The sequence below is a fragment of the Miscanthus floridulus genome, chromosome 16 (genome assembly GCF_019320115.1).
Source record: "Miscanthus floridulus cultivar M001 chromosome 16, ASM1932011v1, whole genome shotgun sequence".
NCBI classification, from domain to species: Eukaryota; Viridiplantae; Streptophyta; class Magnoliopsida; order Poales; family Poaceae; genus Miscanthus; species Miscanthus floridulus.
The window spans coordinates 120054325-120073173 of record NC_089595.1 but is presented as its reverse complement, the minus strand read 5'-3'; the positions used below and the strand labels follow the sequence as shown (position 1 = coordinate 120073173).

General features: G+C 49.1%; 2 protein-coding genes across 2 annotated transcripts; both read right to left on the bottom strand.

Annotated features, from left to right (window-relative positions):
• Positions 1 to 10393: 10393 nt before the first annotated feature.
• On the bottom strand, positions 10394 to 10699 carry LOC136511402 (uncharacterized). Its single transcript, XM_066505469.1, has one exon. The coding sequence runs from the start codon at positions 10697 to 10699 to the stop codon at positions 10394 to 10396; it is 306 nt and encodes a 101-aa protein (XP_066361566.1).
• A 5495-nt stretch (positions 10700 to 16194) lies between these two features.
• LOC136513344 (uncharacterized) lies at positions 16195 to 18291 on the bottom strand. Its single transcript, XM_066507339.1, has one exon. The coding sequence runs from the start codon at positions 18001 to 18003 to the stop codon at positions 16918 to 16920; it is 1086 nt and encodes a 361-aa protein (XP_066363436.1). The 5' UTR covers positions 18004 to 18291; the 3' UTR covers positions 16195 to 16917.
• Between the last annotated feature and the right edge of the window lie 558 nt (positions 18292 to 18849).

Here is an 18849-nt window from a genome sequence, read left to right as displayed (position 1 = left end):
CCTCGTGCTTTCCTCGGTTATCTTTGTCGACCATGGAGGATGATTGGATCTACGAAAGGGAGAGAGAGAAAACCGCTACAAGGTTTCGATAGGCGGAGAAGGGCAGAAGAACAGTTGCGAGTGGAGATGTGTTTGAGGCCAAAACCACTGGCTGATATCTGAAGACCTGAAGCGAAGAGGCGGATGCCTCGAGACATGTAAAAGGCAACTGCAATTAATAGAAGGCGAAGTGCCACTTCACTAGTGTCGATGGGAGTATGGTGTTGAGCAACTGAAGGCAGGAAATCGAAGGGTTCTCCTAATAAAAGCTATGTTTTCAGACTTGATTGGATTAGAAGTCTGGGATCAGCTGTATCGAATTGGTTCTTTAGCCAAAAAAAGAAGCGTAATTAAATAATGGAGAGTATGATCGATTCTACACAAGATACGTGTTGACTTGTAGATTTCAAGTCTAGAACATCACAGATCACTCTCAATGTTTCTAGCCGAATAGCATCAGCTCCCGTAATCTGTTTAACTTCTTTGGCTGATCTAGGGATGCTCTCAAATACATACTTACGATGGTTAATGGCAATGAGACTCCAGAGAAAGCTGGGGATGGATTACCCTTGACAGCCAAAAGCGAGATAGCCGGTATGGTCACCTAATCAGGAGAAACCTTATCGGATCAAGCGTTGTGCACTCAGTACATCTTGGAAGCACTGAGAGGAGAAGAAGAATTCAACAGAGCAATCAAATGGGGAATATTTGAAGGAATATTACCCTAACATTTGGGTTAATACTTGGCAACCAATTTGCTCGATTAGCCGATACCAGAAGGGTATCGCTTCTAGTGCAAAAATGAACCCAGAAGGGTAAAAGCCGGTGCAATGTGTATCGCCCGCAGGAGCAAAGCAAACATGGACAGAGTGATGCATATAGTATGAAGCACGAAATAAAAGGAAAAATCACTCAAGATAGGGGAATTATTTGCTAATATCACCTATTACAAGCTACAGGCTGGAAAACACTTTGGTTATTATATCATCGGCGTGGGAGATAAAGGTTATAGAGTTGGCGGCGTTGGAGAAATCCTCGACCATACACTCATAATCTCTAGGGTATCTGGTGACTAGAGCTTCATGAGTAAGAAGCCGAAGATCATGATTGGAGTAAACTTGTGCAGCGGCCAACACCATAGCAGCGCCATGATGGACGCCATGAAGGGTGACCTCCCTGACATAATTCGAGATGTCATGCAAGCGGACCACTGAAATGGCACACCTAGCATTAACGAATCCTGCCGCATGGTCCGTGGCCAAACAAAGGCTTTCCAGTTGAGCTGATAGATCTAAAGAATTTGGAGAAGAGGTGAACAGGATCTTAGAGAATAAAAGTTGAAAAAGAAACAGAAGATTATGGTAAATGTCTCACCAGCAATTCTGGCTTTAGCCTTGGCCAGTCTCTCCCGCACCGGGTTAGCCTCAGGAGGTGATTGGCCTTAGATTATGGCCAGAGCTGACTCTGCAATAGAGAGGCAGTCGACAAGTTTCTCACCGGTACGGTCAATGGAAGCGATCAGGTCATCGTTATCTCTTGACCTCCTCGGGTAACAGGGGAGCTGGCGATGAATTGGTACTAAGGATGACCCCAAAGGCTAAGTGGAGTCGGCCCTCTGCTTTGGGATGACGGGAGCATCGCAAGTGGCACCCTTCTGATGGTGGATGCGCTGGCATGATGATGCAGATCCATCAAGGGCCTCCTCAGCAGATCTCTTGCTATCCTCCATGATCTCAAATCTACAGAAACATAGAAGCTATACTAAGGATGCAGAAGGTTTGAGACGAAGCGAGTTGTTGTTCGACCCATAGCCGTGGCCCGTATATATATAGCCCAGGAAGGCGAGAAGATAGATTTCGCCAGGGGTGTGAATTTGGAATCAAAAATGGAAGCGGAACAACACTCCGGGAATTCAGGGGACGGATAATGAAGAGATAACAGATTCGAATTTATTGCTTCCCCAAATTACAAAATATCATGAAATGGATTCTAAGATTTTACATTGACCAGAGATCAACCTATCAAGGCTTCTTTGGATTGAAGGGAGTCCGGGCCCCCACAAGGCCGAAGGTCATCGTGAAATGAATCGACATTGGCCCGTTGATAAAATTATGCTCGAGAAAAGGAAAATTGCCCGCCTAGCATGTGCTCAGCCGATTTCTCGGTAAATCGAGAAACTATGGGAAAGAAGCCTGTGGCTTTCTCGGTGGGCGTTTAGTGGAACAAACAAGGAAAAGGTGTCCACACATTTTAGCCCTTGCAAACACTAGAACAGCTCTACAAGCATGGTGAGAAGACACAGGTGATGTCACAAGACTTCTTCTAGCCACAGTAGCTGATTCTCTTGCTCGACAAGGTGCTAGAATGAGCAACACAATCACCCTATGCACAAGAATTCTTCTAACCGCTCAAGATCTCTATAGCAGAAGGATAGACCATGGAGGGTCCAGCGGAGTCAAAAGCACTCGAGGAGGCAGGTAGAGGAGAAACATGGCTAAATTGTTGAGTTGCTCTCGCCAGGGTCAGATAGGCATTTTATAGCCGGCCCGGGAAGATGAATCCAAGTGCCCGTGAAGCAGTGACGCTGTTGTAAAAAGTTTTGAGGCATAGGATCATGAGTGGACGCAAGAGGCAACAAACAGTGGACCCCAGATCAAGGTTCTCTACCCATGACTGTGGACCAATCAGGGATACAGACATGATAATTTTGGAATAAAATTACTTTTATCCCAAAATTGGGGGCATGTGTTTACACCAAAATTTGGAAGAAGAGTCGTAGGGACTCAAAAGCTCCCAAGATCATGTCATCAAGGAATCAATTGTGTGCAGATCAGAACCAGCTGATTCGGATACGAAAACTAGAATCGGCTTTCTTCAGATAGCGCTAGCGAATAACGACAAAGGCTATGATTCGGTGCCAAGACGAAACATGCTGGACTGTACAAAAAGGGAAAGATTAGAGTCCAGGTTATCTTAAATTAGGAATGTTTTCTTTAAAGTCAAAAATTGTCATGAGTCATGCTCAATGTTTTCCTAAACGCTAAACGGTAAACAGTCGGTCACCTACCGTTTAGCCATTATTCGGGCAAAACGTCCAATTAAACGGGATAAATGGCCAATTAAACGGGATAAACGGGTGATTAAACGAAAACGGCGCACCACCATGTAGCGTTTATATGGTGTTTAAACGGGCTAAATGACCATTTAGGAAAACAGTGGTCATGCTTAGACTAGAGTCGTGCGTAGGTCCCAGGTATAAATATCAAGCCCTAGCTATTGTAAAGGACAATCAATCAATCCAATACATAAGTTATTTACCTTTTCGGCTCCGGCCACCCTTAGGAGTAGGAGTAGAGTAGATCTCGGTGAGTTCTTCAGCAAGTACGACTGCATCGATCTGATCGACCTTCACTGCTTGTTGTAAGTACCGTCATGGCTTATACCTCTGTTCGTACGGCTGCATCGATCTGGTCGACCTCCACTGCGACTCTTGTATAAGTTAGTTATTGATTCTTGCCTAGTTCAAGTATGACTGCATTGATCTGGTCGACCCCCACTGCATGAACTAGATCAAGGTCAAGTTATCGGCTCTACCTTGGGATGGCAGTCTTTGGTAGATTCATTAAGTTACCGATATTGCTTATTGCTTTCATTATTCATCTAATTACAGCAATATCATTCTGCCCGATTGAGATTGATCTAGATCAGCCTTATATCTTGTTTAGCCCATCATTTGCTAACCTCAAATTGATCTAATCTACACTTTAAACAATGAGTTATGTTTTATTGGCTGTTTTATGTCAATCCTGATCGTGCATAGCATGCGGTTAAGACGTGTTGCGTCTTGAGTAGATTTATTAGCTAGCAAGAACCATTCCTTGGCCTGTTATCATAGCCTATGTGATTCTGTCTCACACCCCACTATTAGCACTATGGAGTAGGGACCGTTATCTGGTAGATCTATTCCTGATAAGGCATGACTTTAACTGTGTGCTATGCCTGAATCGACTGTTTTAGTTGATATCGAGTGCTTTCACGAATAGTTCGCATCATGAGACCATTGAAGTAAAGATAGGTTGAAAGATATGTTAGCCCCATGATCTTATTATTGTATTACGGCCTGCATGATTCTGCCTCATGCCCCATTGATATTAGTAATGAGTTAGGGTCGTCGAATCTATTGTTATTTCTACGGCCTGCATGATTCTGCCTCATGCCCCACTGGTCATAGTGATCGATGAGATCTAACATGTTCGTTAGATTTATCTTTATTAAATGGTTAAGTGATGTTGAATTATTTCTTTATACAAAAGGGGTTTGGTTACTTATAATCATTGGCTCAGCACAAACCGATCATTGTTGATATTTTATTGCCATTGATTAATATCTGTTCGATCAAAGATATTTGCCCTAAATGATAACTGATTCTTTTTATACAACCCAATGAGCTTTAATCGATTTATTCTTATGAATATACTAGAATCGACTATTTAATCGATCTCCTTTTATATCAGCTCTCATAGCCGCACATTCAGGACTGTCTGGCAACACCAGCAAGTTCCACCCTTAATTACTAATGAACTTTCTCTCCTTGTCAATTATAGGGTCAAATTGACTGGCATGTCTCAGGAGAAGTGCGCAGGATCGACCACCCTTGCGCTGAAGCTAGGCGGATCTGCTCCATCGAGCGGACCCTTTTAGGTTGCTGCATGTGTCCTCGGCATGAGACAAAAATTCTGTGTCGACAGGGGTTGCATCTTCCTGACCGGTCATGAGCACGGCGGCGGCCGTGATAGCGGCGATCCCCATGGTGACGGCGGAGGCCGGGTCGGAGGTGACTCTTGCAGTCCCTCCCCGGCTAATCGCAAAGGCAAAGAGGAGGGAAACTAGGCTCCCTGTCTCACCCAGTGGAGGAGCACATGGTTCGCTCGCCTGGTCAGAGTTGGAGTGGTCTGGAGGAGCCATGGCTAGGCCAGAGGTAGAGTAGCTGCCGGTGAGCCATGGAGTCCTAGCGGTGGACATCCCCTTCGATGGTGAGGAAGACACTAGGGTGGAGCCGCTAGCCATCCCGCCGCCCCGAGAGTTGGTGATGATCCGGTCGTCGTATGATACTATGATGGCTGGATCTTCCAGCAAGTCAGGGGCAACCCACGAGCTGGTGTGGCCTTACCTCGGTGAGCTAGGAAAGGCCCAATTCATCCTTCGTGATGAGGAGGAGGTGAAGCTCTGGCACCTGCTTGGGGAGAGAGGACTATCGATGGAGTTTGATCTTACCCTTACCAAGGCCAGGCTCAAGGAGGCCTTGGAGAGGGTTGAGGTCATCCATTAGGCCATGACTATCGACTTGAAACATGTTGCAGAGGTAAGTTTTCTGTGTTCTTGGTGTTGTCTTTGATTCCTTGGCTTTTAAATGGTTGTCTCAGCACGCCTGCTTCTTGTCTCGCAGGACCTAGAGATGATGTCGATCCATAAGTCCTGATATCTTTGGGAGGAGCACGGTCAGATGGAGCAAGAAGTTGTAGCATCATGGCAGGTCGACGAGCTTAGGCACCAGTTGGAGTCCGCTCGCCATGAGTCCCAAGACCGAGCGGCCGAGGCGACGGGAGCACGAGTGGCGAAGCTACGTGTGGTCGAGCGGGCGACTGCTGCCGAGTGGGAACTCGATGCAGTGAAGGCCCACTTGGAGGAGACCGAGGTGGCACTCCAAATGTCCTTGGAGGCTCTGGAGGTAGAGCAGAAGGCCCAGTTGGACATTGAGCAAAAAGTGGTCGCGCTTCAGGAGCAGATGCTCGGGGCAGAGGAGTCAAACGCTCGACTGCTCGAGAGGGTGACTCGGCAAGAGGAAGGGTCTCTATTCTCAAAAGCACCCACCTTGGTATGTACCTATTCTACCCTCGGTTGTAGCATTGAATTTTTCTTTCCTTTGCTCCTAAATTTTTTGTTCGTATCTAGAACTAGGTGGAAAGATCGGCTCTCTGGAGCAAGAGCTGGAGACAGTCAAAGTAGCGGTCGGTCGGAGTACGGAGGTGCTAGCCCAGTCCCTTGAGGAGCGATGTGTTCTCAAGGGAGAGCTCGACTAGCTTCGCAATATTGCATAGGTGGTCGTCTTTGAGGTGTTTGGGTCAGGATTGAGCACTAGTACGCCCACCGTCCAGCTAGCGGAGGTCCCGAATGAAGTTCAGGTGCTCATCTACGATGGCATGTTCTACGGGATGTCGGGGGTGCTAGACTCGGTGGTGACCCACTACCCTAATCTATACTTCATAGCCATCTATAGAGGATACGCCTATGGGTGGAGTGCAGATGAAATCCATGCGCTAGGGGAGAGTTTGGTGCAGTATGCATAGATGGTCGCTGAGCAGGTCACCACGTAGTGGGTGATGGTGGCTCACCGTTTGACCGAGGCCACAGACATGCGCCAGGAAGATGTCATCCAGCCTGCGAAGGCAGTGGAGGCCGGGTTGAAGGTGAGCATCATCCCACCCCCAACCGAGCTGAACGTCATCTTGACTGCAGCCAAGCTGAGCATCATCATCCCGACCACAACCGAGCTGCCTTCGTCCTTGTCAACCGTACCATCAGCCGATGCTGCTGGGGGCCCATAATAGAGTTAGAGTAGAAATAGTCAGTTTATGTAAAAGATGAATTCGTGGGGGAGCCCCTGTGTGAACAGTTTTACATTCATGAATATTTTAAGTTCGTTTTTGTGATGAAATCACTTATGAGGGGAAGCTTGTCCCATCCACCCTTATTTTTATCCTTGCGTAGCTTTGTTTTTGTCCTTTCTTTTTTGCACCTGCCTGTTGACCCATAGGCTGCAACCTTAAGAACCCAGGTGTGGCATGCGAGGCTCAGCTGCTCGTAACTGAAGGTTGTGGCTAGGTGTGATCGGTCGGGAGGCTAAAAGCACAAGTTACGTAGGGTAATCAAAGGAATGGAATGCCCTTTCATTTGGGTGATGCCCTTTTGTTTGGGTGAAAAGTGTTACTATATGATAGTAAAAAAGGGGGTGGTATCGCACCTCCATGGAGCCCCCGAGCGACCCAGCTTTGGCTCTTTCATTTGGGCGATGCCCTTTTGTTTGGGCAAAAAGTGCTCGGGCTGGGGCGCTGTAGGAGCAAGCATTGAATGGAAATAAACGGTAAGACCAAGCTTTAGAGAAAGAAATGATGTAACTGTTCAATGTTCCATGTGTTGGTGAGAACGTTGCCATTATCATCCTTCAGTCGGTAGGTGCTCGGTCGAATCACCTCGGTCACCTTGTAGGGTCCTTCCCATGGTGGAGAGAGCTTATGTTTCTCCTTGGTTGACTAGGTCTTCTAGAGTACGAGATCACCGACCTCGAGGATTCTCCCCTTGGTTTTTCTTTCATGGTACCTGTGGAAAGTTTGCTGGTAACGAATGGAGCGAATGATGGTCATCTCACGAGCCTCCTCGAGCAGGTCGACCGTGTCCTGCTGAGCCTCTGTGGCTCGGTCTCGATCGAAGGCCTTTACTCTTGAGGCACCATTGTCGAGGTTAGAGGGCAACATTTCATTGGCTCCATATGTGAGGAAGAAAGGGGTGAACCCTATGGACCGGTTTGGGGTCGTTCTTAGGCTCCAGAGGATTGCTGTGACCTCTATAACCCATCGCCTGGCATACTTTTTGAGTTGGTCGAAGATGTGGGGCTTGAGTCCTTGGACGACCATGCTATTGGCCAGCTCGACCTGACTATTAGTACGTAGGTGTCCGACCGAGGCCCAATCAATCCTGATGTCGTATCTATCATAGAAGTCTAGGAACTTCTTCCTGATGAAGTTTGTTCCATGGTCGGTGATAATATAGTTAGGGACAATAAACCGATAGATGATGTCGAGGAAGAACTTGGCCACCTCTTCCGAGCAGGATATTGGTGATGGGCTTCACCTCTATCCACTTGGAGAACTTGTCCACCACCACAAGTAGGTGAGTGAAGCCACCCGTGGCCTTTTTGAGGGGTCTGACCATGTTGAGGCCCCATACCACGAATTGTTAGGTGATGGGGATGGTCTAGAAGTTCCTGCGTCTGTAGATGAGTCTGCCGAGCATAGAACTGGCGTCCTTCACACTTGCAGACCACCTCCTCTACATCTCATAGCGTAGTGGGCCAGTAAAAACATTGGCGAAAGGCTTTCTCGACCAGCGACCTTAGGGCCACGTGATGTCCACAGATTCTAGCATGGACTTCGAGGAGAAGCTGTTTCCTCTGGTCGGTTGGGATGCACTTCATGAGCACTCCCGACTGACTTCGCTTGTAAAGTTTGTTACTAATGGTGATGGACATCTTAGTGTGTCGAGCGATTCATCATGCTTCAATACTTTCCGGTGGGAGAACCTCCTCGAGGAGGTAGGTGAGTTGTGGTGCTCTCTAGTCGACCGGATCGAGTGCCAACACGGCGATGTCGCTAGGCGACATTGCCATGGAGGCGCCAAGGTTGGAGCCCCTGAGCACTTGGTCGGGGTCAGGGCAAGTCAGGGGGGTCAAAGCCCCGAGCGCCAGATTGGTGTTGGAGCACGTCTGGGTCGGATCCTCTCGGATGCGGCCAGATGGCTCATGGAGGTCATTTATAAAGACCCCATCGGTGGGCGGTTCCTGTCTAGCCACTAATTTTGCGAGGAAGTCGGTAGCATCGTTGTCCTTTCGAGGGACATGATGGAGTTCGATCCCTTGGAACTTGTCCTCGATCTTGCACACCTCCTGGCAATACACCTCCATGAGAGGGCTCTTGCAGGAGGACTCCTTCATGACATGGTTGATTACCAACTCTGAGTCACTATGGACATACAGCAGTGTGGTGCTGAGCTCAATGGCGATGCACGGTCCATTGATGAGGGCCTTGTACTCTGTAGCATTGTTTGAGGCTAAAAATGGAGACGGAACACGTAGCAAAGTCTGCTCCCATTCGGGGACATCAGAACCACTCTAGCCCCCGAGTCGGGCGCCATGACCGACCCATTGAAGTACATGATCCAGTACTCGCGGGTGATGTCTGGGGTCGGGAGCTGGACTTCTGTCCATTCGGTGATGAAGTCGACATGAGGCTGAGACTTAATAGCAGTGCTGGGGACATACCTAATGTCATGGCCCATGAGCTCGAGAGCCCACTTGGAGATTTGGTCGACGGTGTCATGGTTACGGACGACCTCCCTGAGTGGGTACGAGGTGACAACCATGACCTTGTGGTCGGTGAAGTAGTGTAGGAGCTTCTGAGTCACCATAAGCATGGCATACAGAAGCTTCTAAACCTAGGGGTAGCGAACTTTGGCATCGATGAGTACCTCACCGACGAAGTACATCAGTCATTGGATCTTTAGGGGGTGTCTCAGCTCCTCCCTCTCGACGACGAGGGTGGCACTCACAACGTGGTTGCTTGCCATGACGTAGAGGAGGGATTCTCCCCATTTAGGAGTGATGAGGATTGGTGCCAATGTCAACGATGCTTTGAGGCTTTCCAAAGCCTGCTATGCCTCCTTTGTCCAGACGAATGCGTCTGTCTTCTTGAGAAGTTTGTAGAGAGGCATCCCTCATTCGCCTAGTTAGGAGATGAACTGGCTCAGGGCGACCAAATAGCTGGTGAGCCTCTATACGCCCTTGATGTTGCGTATCGGGCCCATGTTGGAGGTAGTCGTGATTTTTTTGGGGTTGGCTTCGATGTCGCGCTCGGACACGATATATTCGAGCAGCTTCCCCTTTGGAACCCCAAAAACATAATTTTCAGGATTCAATTTGACGTTGAACCTTCGGAGGTTCATGAATGTTGCGGCCAAGTTTGCGATCAGGTCGCTAGCTTGAGCTGTTTTCACCACTACGTCATCTACATAGACGGCGATTGTTGGTTTCGGCCGCTCGACTTGGTCAGGTTGGTCGGGCGGGTTGATTTGGTCGGTGAAGCATCACTGCATGCACCGTTGATGGGTGGCGCCAACATTCTTTAGACCGAAAGACATGGTTACATAACACTACGAACCATACAAGGTGATGAATGAAATCGCGACCTGGTTGGACTCTTTCATCACGATCTAGTGGTAGCCTGAGTAGGCATCTAGGAAGGAGAGGATTTCGCACCCTAGTGTGGAGTCGACTATCTGATCTATGCATGGCAAAGGGAAGTGATCCTTTGGGCATGCCTTGTTGAGGCTAGTATAGTCAACACACATTCTCCACTTCCCATTCTTCTTTTTCACAAGAATAGGATTTGGTAGACAGTCAGAGTGGTATACCTCTTTGATGAATCCGGTTGCTAGAAGTTTGGAGATCTCCTCGCCTATAGTCAGAAGGCTTCCATGAGAAGACATCATGATTTGCACGTAGGAAGTCGGTGAGCTCGCTTTCCTATTTGGCCGGGAGCTTGGTCCCAATCCGCACCATCTTGGTCGGGTCGGTGGGGTCGATCTCCAACGCCTTGGTTTCCTTAGTTGGATGGAAGGCACTCGAGGAGGTCGGCCCGTTGCAGTTGAGGACTGCTGGAGTCACCGAATTCTTGAGCTCCAGGAGCTCGGTGGAGGTAATGACGGCAGTGGCGAGCTCGTAATGCTCGTGGTCGCACGTGTAGGCGTGCGAGAAGGTACTACCTATGGTGATAACGTCGTTTGGCCCTGGCATCTTCAGCTTGAGGTAGGTGTAGTTGGCGATCGCCATGAACTTGACGTAGCATGGCCGCCCCAAGATGGTGTGGTAGGACCCTAGAAAGTCCACTACCTCGAAGGCTAGGACCTCTGAGCAGAAGTTGGCGCTGTCGCCAAATGTGATGGGCAGGTCGATCTACCCAGAGTGGATACTGCCTAGCACCCCTGGGATCACGTCGTGGAAGGGAGAGCTCACTGAGCGGAGCTCCGACCTGAGGATGCGCATGGCGTCGAGGGTGTCGACGTAGAGAATATTGAGGCCAGCTGCCTCTGTCCATCAGCACCTTGGTGAGGTGCTTCTTATGGATGATGGGGTCGATGACGAGCTAGTAGCGATCCGGTCGGGCGACGTGGGAAGGATGGTCTCTCTGATCAAAAGTGATCAGGGAGTCCAACCAACTTAGGAAAGAGGGAATGGCTGACTTGGTGGCGCATGCCTCTGTATAGTGTACCTTGTGCTGGAGCTTGGAGTGGATAGCGTCGGATCCCCCAAAGATGATGAGGTATTCCTTAGGGTTGGGGAAGCTGTCTTCATCCTTGCTCGTCGCGCCTCCTTTCATGGCCTCCTCCTCCTTGCCTTTCTCTTCCTTTGGCTTGGCAGCTTGCCGCAGGAAGTGCTTGAGGAGCTCACAGTCCTTGTAGAGGTGTTTGACAGGATAGGCGTGGTTGGTGCATGGACTCTCCATGAGCTTGTCGAAGTGGTTGGGCTAGCCCTACTAGGGCTGCTTGCCCGCTCGATCGGCCGCAATGACCAAAGCTGGGTTGGCCGGTCGGCGCCGATCCTTCTTGTTCTTCTTGCCCTTATGTGTGGAGGGGCACTCGTCTTGGTCCTCACGCTTAGCCATGCCCCTATCCCGATAGCCGCTGAAGATCGCCCCGACCACCTCCTCACTAGAGGCTAGGTTCGTGGCGATGTCGAGCAGGTCGTGGGTGGTACGAGGCTTCACACAGCTGAGCATGTGGATTAAGGAATCATAGGTTGTCCCAGAGAGGAACGCGCTAATGACGTCCGCGTCAATGACATCAGGAAGGGAGTTGTACTGCTTTGAGAACATACGGATGTAATCCCGTAGGGACTCGTTGAGCTCCTACTGGTAGCTCTTGAGGTCCTAGGAATTCCCAGGATGAACATACACCCCTAGAAATTTCCGACGAAGAACCTGTTAAGATCCGCCCAGTCACGGATGTTGTCGGGCAAAAGGAATTCGAGCCATGCTTAAACATGCTCCCCCACGCAGATGGGGAGGTACTGGATGATGAAGTAGTCATCATCCACTCCTCTGGTTCAGTAGGCGAGCCAGAAGTCTTCGAGCCATATACCGGGGCGGCGTCGATTGTTGATAATGCTGCGAGCGTCACAGTTCGGCCCGAGCCATTCGCACACAGGTGGTCGGTGTGGAGCGGGCACCGGGTTGGGCTGTAGTGCAGCCATGCCTTCCTACTCCATGCTCGGCAACTACTGCGGTGGGTGGATAGAATGATTCGATGGGTGCGGCCCTAGTCCCCCAGTTGGGCAAGAGGTCGTGAGCCGATGTCGTGATGAGGAGCTCTCCACCAGCGCTCGGAGGTTCCGGTGGATTGCCTGTTCCTAGGGGTCGGTAGGCTCGGGGAGGCCGCGTAGAAGCATCGCCACAGCAGCGATGTTCTGGCTAGCCCAAGTAAACCGAGGGGGGTTGTCCCCTCCGTCCAGTATGTTATGCTGGACCTGACGGGCATGACCCCGAGTGTCGCTTGCCGGATTACGTGCATGTGACACAGCGTGATGCGCCGGGCGCTCTGGCGCAGGCGGTGGCTGGCTCTATCGCCTTTGCCGTAACTCCTTGCCGTGCTGCTGCGCACACGTCAGGGCCTACGCACGGGGTCCGGAGGGGTGTGAGTCTATAGAGACTCCACTACCTCCGATGGCTGTCCCGGGGCATCCGTCATAGCGTACTCCCAGGATAGAGGGTGATCAGGTGCCATGACATTGCCGATGCAGGAGCCATCACTTTTGACCTCGTCATTGATGAGGTCGTGGAAGGAGGTGGGAGCATAGCCCGCCATCCCCACGAACTCGGACATGAGAGGGGGAGGCATCAGCATCCTTTGGAGTCCCCGCGTGCATGCGTTTATGGGGGACACGAAGCAGTAGAGGAACTGGTCGCACAACGGTCATGGTGGGGACAACAGGGGTCCCTCCGAAGAGTTGGTGGAAGGTGTTAAATAGTGAGTAAAGAACAATATATACATCACTCACCATGGGGTTTGAGCCTAGCATGGGCTCGAGGCGAAGCGCGGGTGTTTTGACATTGAGGTCGTCAAGTGGCCTGTTGCAGTCGGTGGAGAGCACTCCTCCTCTAGTGGGCGCCGGGACAAGAGCCTCTTTGCTGAAGATGAAGTACGCCGAGCTGGTCGGTGACAAAGTCTAGACTCCCAAAGAGGATGGTCTGGAATGGCAGCGAAGATGGGAGGAGCCCACATCCCTAGCAAGTGGGAGCGTGGGAAACTCCAGCGGGCCAAAGCGAATCGTATCGCTCGAGCCCACCATGCCGAAGATGGTGGAAAGGTGGGTCATCCGATGACCAAAGGCGTGAACGCATGGCGTTCTCCCCACGGACGGCGCTAACTGTCGGTGCTGAAAAGTGACCAACAAGTAAATATTTATAGTTTTACCGTACATTATGATCAGATATGACCTAGCACTCAATGACATAGGATTTATACTAGTTCAGGCAATAGACCCTACAGTCCAGTTGAGGTCGGTTGGTTACTTTATTCCTAAGCCTAGGTGCTCGAAGTTTGCTATGGTGTTATAAAAGAGTAAGGAATGAGAAAGGAGGGTGTTAGAGGCCCGGTCGGACTCTAAACCGAGTGGAAGAGAGTGACGGATGCTCAAACATGTGCTAAGTATTAGGAACGTATGCTCTGTGTGTCCAAGCTTATCAGCTGTTGAGAGCATGTAGACTGTGTAGCTATCGAGTCCTAGAGCTATTGAGCTGTCGAGTCGACCAGTCTTCAGAGGAGGCTTTTAGGAGAGAGCTCATCCCCTTTTATAGTTGAAGGGGATGATCTTACAAGTCAGAAAAAAGAGAGGGAGTGTATACATGTGCTGCCTAGTCTTGTTGCGCACACCATCGGGTACGGGATGGCCATCGGCGCCCACAATACTATTTATGTTCAAACACATCTGGCAGGCTCTACCATATTCGCCTAGTACAGCAAACGATGACGCCCACAATACTATTTATACTCTGACGTGTCTGGCAGGCTCTGCCGTGTTCGCCTGACATGCCCCGATGGCACCGTCCTGCAGGTGCGCAGGGCATGGTAGGGTACAGTCCTCGGTATTACGGTTGACTTGAGCGCCTCACCTTATATGCTCCGCCTGCTCCCTAGGCCCACACCGAGCAGGCGTCCCCGGTCAGTCGTTCCCAGTCGGTCTCAACCGTGTCGGTCGGGAAAGAGCAACGAGCAGAGATCTGACATATCCTCGGTCGAAGAAGGGGTCGAAGTCGGACTGTGGTCCCACCTTGGCCAGGCCTTCTGGTCGGGGACTGGATCGTTGTCTTGGCCTATCATTATGTATCTGGGCCGACCCAGACGTGTGCTGTCGCTGCGCCGCCTGTTGGGCCGGGCTTTGCAGAGAAGCGGGTCCATTGGGGACCCCGGGTTTATGAACCTGACAAAGAGTGAGATAAAGATGTTGATAAATGTGACTGTCGGTCATAACAATAATACCCCTAGGTAGAGAAACAGCTAAATTCCTATATTTTTTAAAGTTCTGAGAAGAAGGTAGCGTAGTCACCATTAAAGATATTAAAGTGGTGCTTAAAGCGCCATATAAGGTTTTAACAGATTGAACCCAAATAAGAAATTGGAAGATACACTATCTTTATAAAAGATGGGACGATCTGGGAGAGCACGGTATGTAGAGACCTATGACTTGAAGAGAAGTGGGACTGCGTGACCACTTCAGTGATTCAAAACAACTGAATTTCTCGATACCTGTTGATGTTGTTTGACTTATACAACATCTGTTGTTGGCTCTTCGAAGAAGATGAATATTGTAAACAAGGATCTTGTAATACATGAGCATGTACAATCAACTGCCTCTTGGCAATGAAGAGCAACAACAGTCCCTACATGAAAGTGCCAATAGCTGAGGCCTCAGAAGGCCTCAAAGAATTAATAAACCAGTTTTCTAATGACTATGAAGTTTATGCTAGTGAAGAAATTCAAATGGAGGGTGATCCCACCTCACTTGAAGAAGCCATGAGAAGCATTTACTTGTTTTGAATGGCAAGAAGCTATGGAAGTTGAAATGAATTCAATGAATATCAACGATGTTTGGGACTTAGAAGAAATTCCTAATGGAACGAAAACAGTAGGCTGTAAAAGGGTCTACAAGACAAAATGTGACTCCAAAGGAATGTGAAAAGATATAAAGCATGACTTGTAGCAAAAGGCTTTACGCAAAGAGAATGAATAGATTACGATGAGAGTTTTCTCTCTAGTCTCATGCAAGGATTCTTTTAGAATCAGAATGGTGTTATTGGCACATTATGATTTAGAGTTACATCAGATGGATGTAAAGACGACATTCCTCAATGAGGATTTGTATGAAAACGTTTACATGGTACAATCCAAAGATTTTGTCGTGGAAGAAAAAGAACATATGGGATGCCAGCCTATAGAAATCCATTTATAGGTTAAAACAAGTCTCTAGACAGTAGTATTTGAAGTTGATGAAACGATAAGAAAGTTTTAGTTCAAGAATGGAAAATTCTTTTTCCACATCCTGTGTATAGATGACATCCTACTCACTAGTAGTAATGTTAATCTGCTATTGGAGAAGAAGAAGTCTTTATCCTCAAGTTTTAATGTGAATGATTTTGATGAAGCCTCATTGGTTCTAAGAATTAAAACTCATCGAGATAGATGAAAAGGGGTATTAGGACTATCGCAAATGTATACATAGAAAAGATTATAAAGAAATAAAGTATGCATGCGTGTAAACCTACGCATGCTCCTATAGTCAAGGGTAATATATTTGGGAACTTTCAGTGTTCCAGGAACCGATATGAGATCGATCAAATGAATATGGTTCCATATGCTTCAGATGTTGGAAGCTTAATGAATGTACAAGTAAGAACTTATCCTGATATAGCTTACAGTATCGGGATATTTTGGTAGAAGTCTAGTCCAGATATAGATCACTGGAATAGGAGTTAACAATGTCTTACAATTTTTGCAAAGTATCATAGACCTTATGTTGAGTAACAAAGAATAAGTACTCTCAAATAATTGTGGGTACAAATATTAAGTTTTGGCGAGATGTGTAGTGAAATTCACAGTAGTTGCTAACACTCGCAGTTGGAGTATTATTGTGGAAAAGCTTCAACAAAACAGTTATGGTGTCATCAATGATACATACCATAGTATAGCTTGTCATGAGGCCTTAGGAATAGACAAAAGTGGTTAATGAAATATGTACCTAGATTCAACAATGATAGTCAACAATAATATCCATTTAAAATAGTTAACTCCTAAGACAATAGGTTAAGTGTGCTGCCAAATACATTGATATTAAGTTATATGTTGTAAAAGAGAAAATCTAGAATCATTTTGAAAACATTGAGCATATAAGTACCAAACAAGTACTTGCGGATCCGCTTACCAAAGGCTAAACATCCAGTGTAGTTCAGATAACACACAATCGATATGGGTTTACGGGAAACCTATGATTTCTAGATACTAAGGGCTTAGTTGAGAATCTATTTCAAAACAGAAGTACATTGTAGCTGTTTAATCTAACGGTAACTGACCGTGACGATAAGGCACGCTCTATACATTGATCTGCGATAGAATAGAAAAAAAATAAAATAAATTAAGTTTAAGTTATAAGATGACATCAAAGAAGAGAATGTTAGATTAATCTACACAACGGTCAATTGAACCTTGATCCGTATGCTGATCGGGAGGGTCCAGCCATTCTCCTGATGAACCTCGTCACGAAACGCTCTAAAGAGAAAGATAGACACAAGACACGAGAGGTTCACTGCTTCCATCAGTTCCCAATCAGTCTGACCCTTATCCGATCAAGAGAGGAGTGGTATGAGCGACGAAAAACTCCATCGATATCGCTATTGGATCGCGCCCTACGGGATGCTACTTCTACTCCAACGTCACTGTCCACGTCGCGGCGACGCCATAACCGCCGCTGAATACGGCGAGGTACATCACCGAGTCCAGTTATGTTTTAGCCAATAGAAGGTCGTGGAAATCTATCACTCCTCCCTGCCTGCAGCCGGCGGGCGTCAGCGGGGCTATGTGCGGCGGCGCGGACGACGTTAGCAATCTGAGCGTGAGGTCGAGGCCCATCGACGGCGGCTGCTGCTCTGCCTCTGCTTGCTGGTCGTCTTGTTGCGGCTCCGCCACAGCCTGGCTGACGTGAGAGGCGGCCTCCTCGGTGTCGTGGGTGTCCAGCGACGCGGACGCCGAGTGGCGGTCGCAGTCGTCGGGCGAGGCGCGGCGGCTCTTGGCGTTGCTGTTGCTCGCCTGACGAAGAGCAGTATGTTGTTGCTCTTCATCGCTATGGTCTGCCACCAGCATGTCGTCGTCGTGCTCCGTGTCCGGCGAAGCAGCAGCAAGGTGCGGCTGCTTGTTTTGGGTCGTCGTCTTGGTTTTCTTCGACGGTGAAGGCGATGAGGATGTGCGCTTGAACTTGGGCTTGGACACCTTATGGAGAAGCCCCCTGTCCGTGTGTTTGTCTCTGTCGTCGACTTTGCTTTGGGCAGCGGCGGCGTCGTCCACTGCTGCTGGTGGTGGTGGTGGTGGAGGAGCAGCAGCAGCAGCAGCAGCAGCAGGAGAGTGCTTGTTGGAGGAAGAGGACTTGGGGAAGACGTGTCGGATGTCGTAAGCCGCCGCCGCAGCAGCAGCAGCCGCAGCCGCAGCAGCATTAATGGGTGGTCCGGCAGCCGCGGCGGCGTCGTCGGCAGAGACCTGGACGATGGGCGCGCCCTTGAGGACGGCCTCGACAGCGGCCTGGCACATGTGCCAGGTGCCCGACCAGAGGAGCCCGACGGCGCCGTAGACGGGGTTGACGATCCGCCCGCATGCCTCGTAGAGGAGGGAGCGGAAGACGGCGGGGCGGAGCGCGTCGTTGGGCGCGGCGGCGATGAGGTTGAGGAGGCCCGCGCGGCCGTAGAACTTGGCGAGAAAGACGGTGGCGTTGGCCTGCGCGTCGGGGGACTTGATCCACTGCAGGCAGGGGCGGATGGTGCAGGCGTCGCTGCAGCCCTTGCGGAGGACGCGGCAGCCGTTGCAGCTCAGCCTCATGATCTATCTATCTATCTATCGATCTCCTCCCCTCTTTCTTTTACTTTAGTGTACTACGTGTTGTTGTGGTGGTGGAAATGGCGGCTGGCGGTGGCGCGTGCGAGCGAGCGGACCGTCGCAGTGACGACGAGACGAAGGAGGTGGTGTGGGTGTGACTGTGAGCAGTATGAATGGACCGGACATGGGAGGAAGGAAGGGTAATATATTTCCGTCGTCGTCGTCCCTCTCGGAAGAGGAGACCTAGCTAGGACCGGGACAAAACAAAAAGAAACACGTCGTCGTCTTCAGGACGGCGCCACTGCCCACTGGTTTCGATCGGCTCTGGTTTCGCTTTCGGTTCGGTTGGGTTTCCCTTCCGAAAACTGGGAACTCCCAGTTGGTGGGGAGGGGAGTAGAGGTGCATGCATCTCCGTCTCCTCATCCAAAACCGTGGGTGCTGCCTCTGTTTCCTGCTCTTCGCTCCCACAGATTTGGATCCCTGGTTTTCAACTCCCTCCGGCCTCATGCTCATGGAAACACCCAACCCTACCTCTAGGTTATTGCAAAAACAATCATGGCTAGTCACACTAGTATCTTTGCGATATATTTTGTTCAAACCGGCCATCTTCTTATCAAATATCTAGTGTAGTACTGAGTCAAACAATTTTGCCTCTGCTCAGATTTTTTTTTAAAAAGTATTAGCACTCATGATACCAATTAAATGCTATTAGACTCGTTGTGAAATATATTTTTATACTACATATAATATTATAAATATCGATACTTTTTTTGTAATATTAGTCAAACTTTTAAAAAAATTATTGAGGATAGAGCTACAATTACATCATATCTTTGTCATAAGGGAGG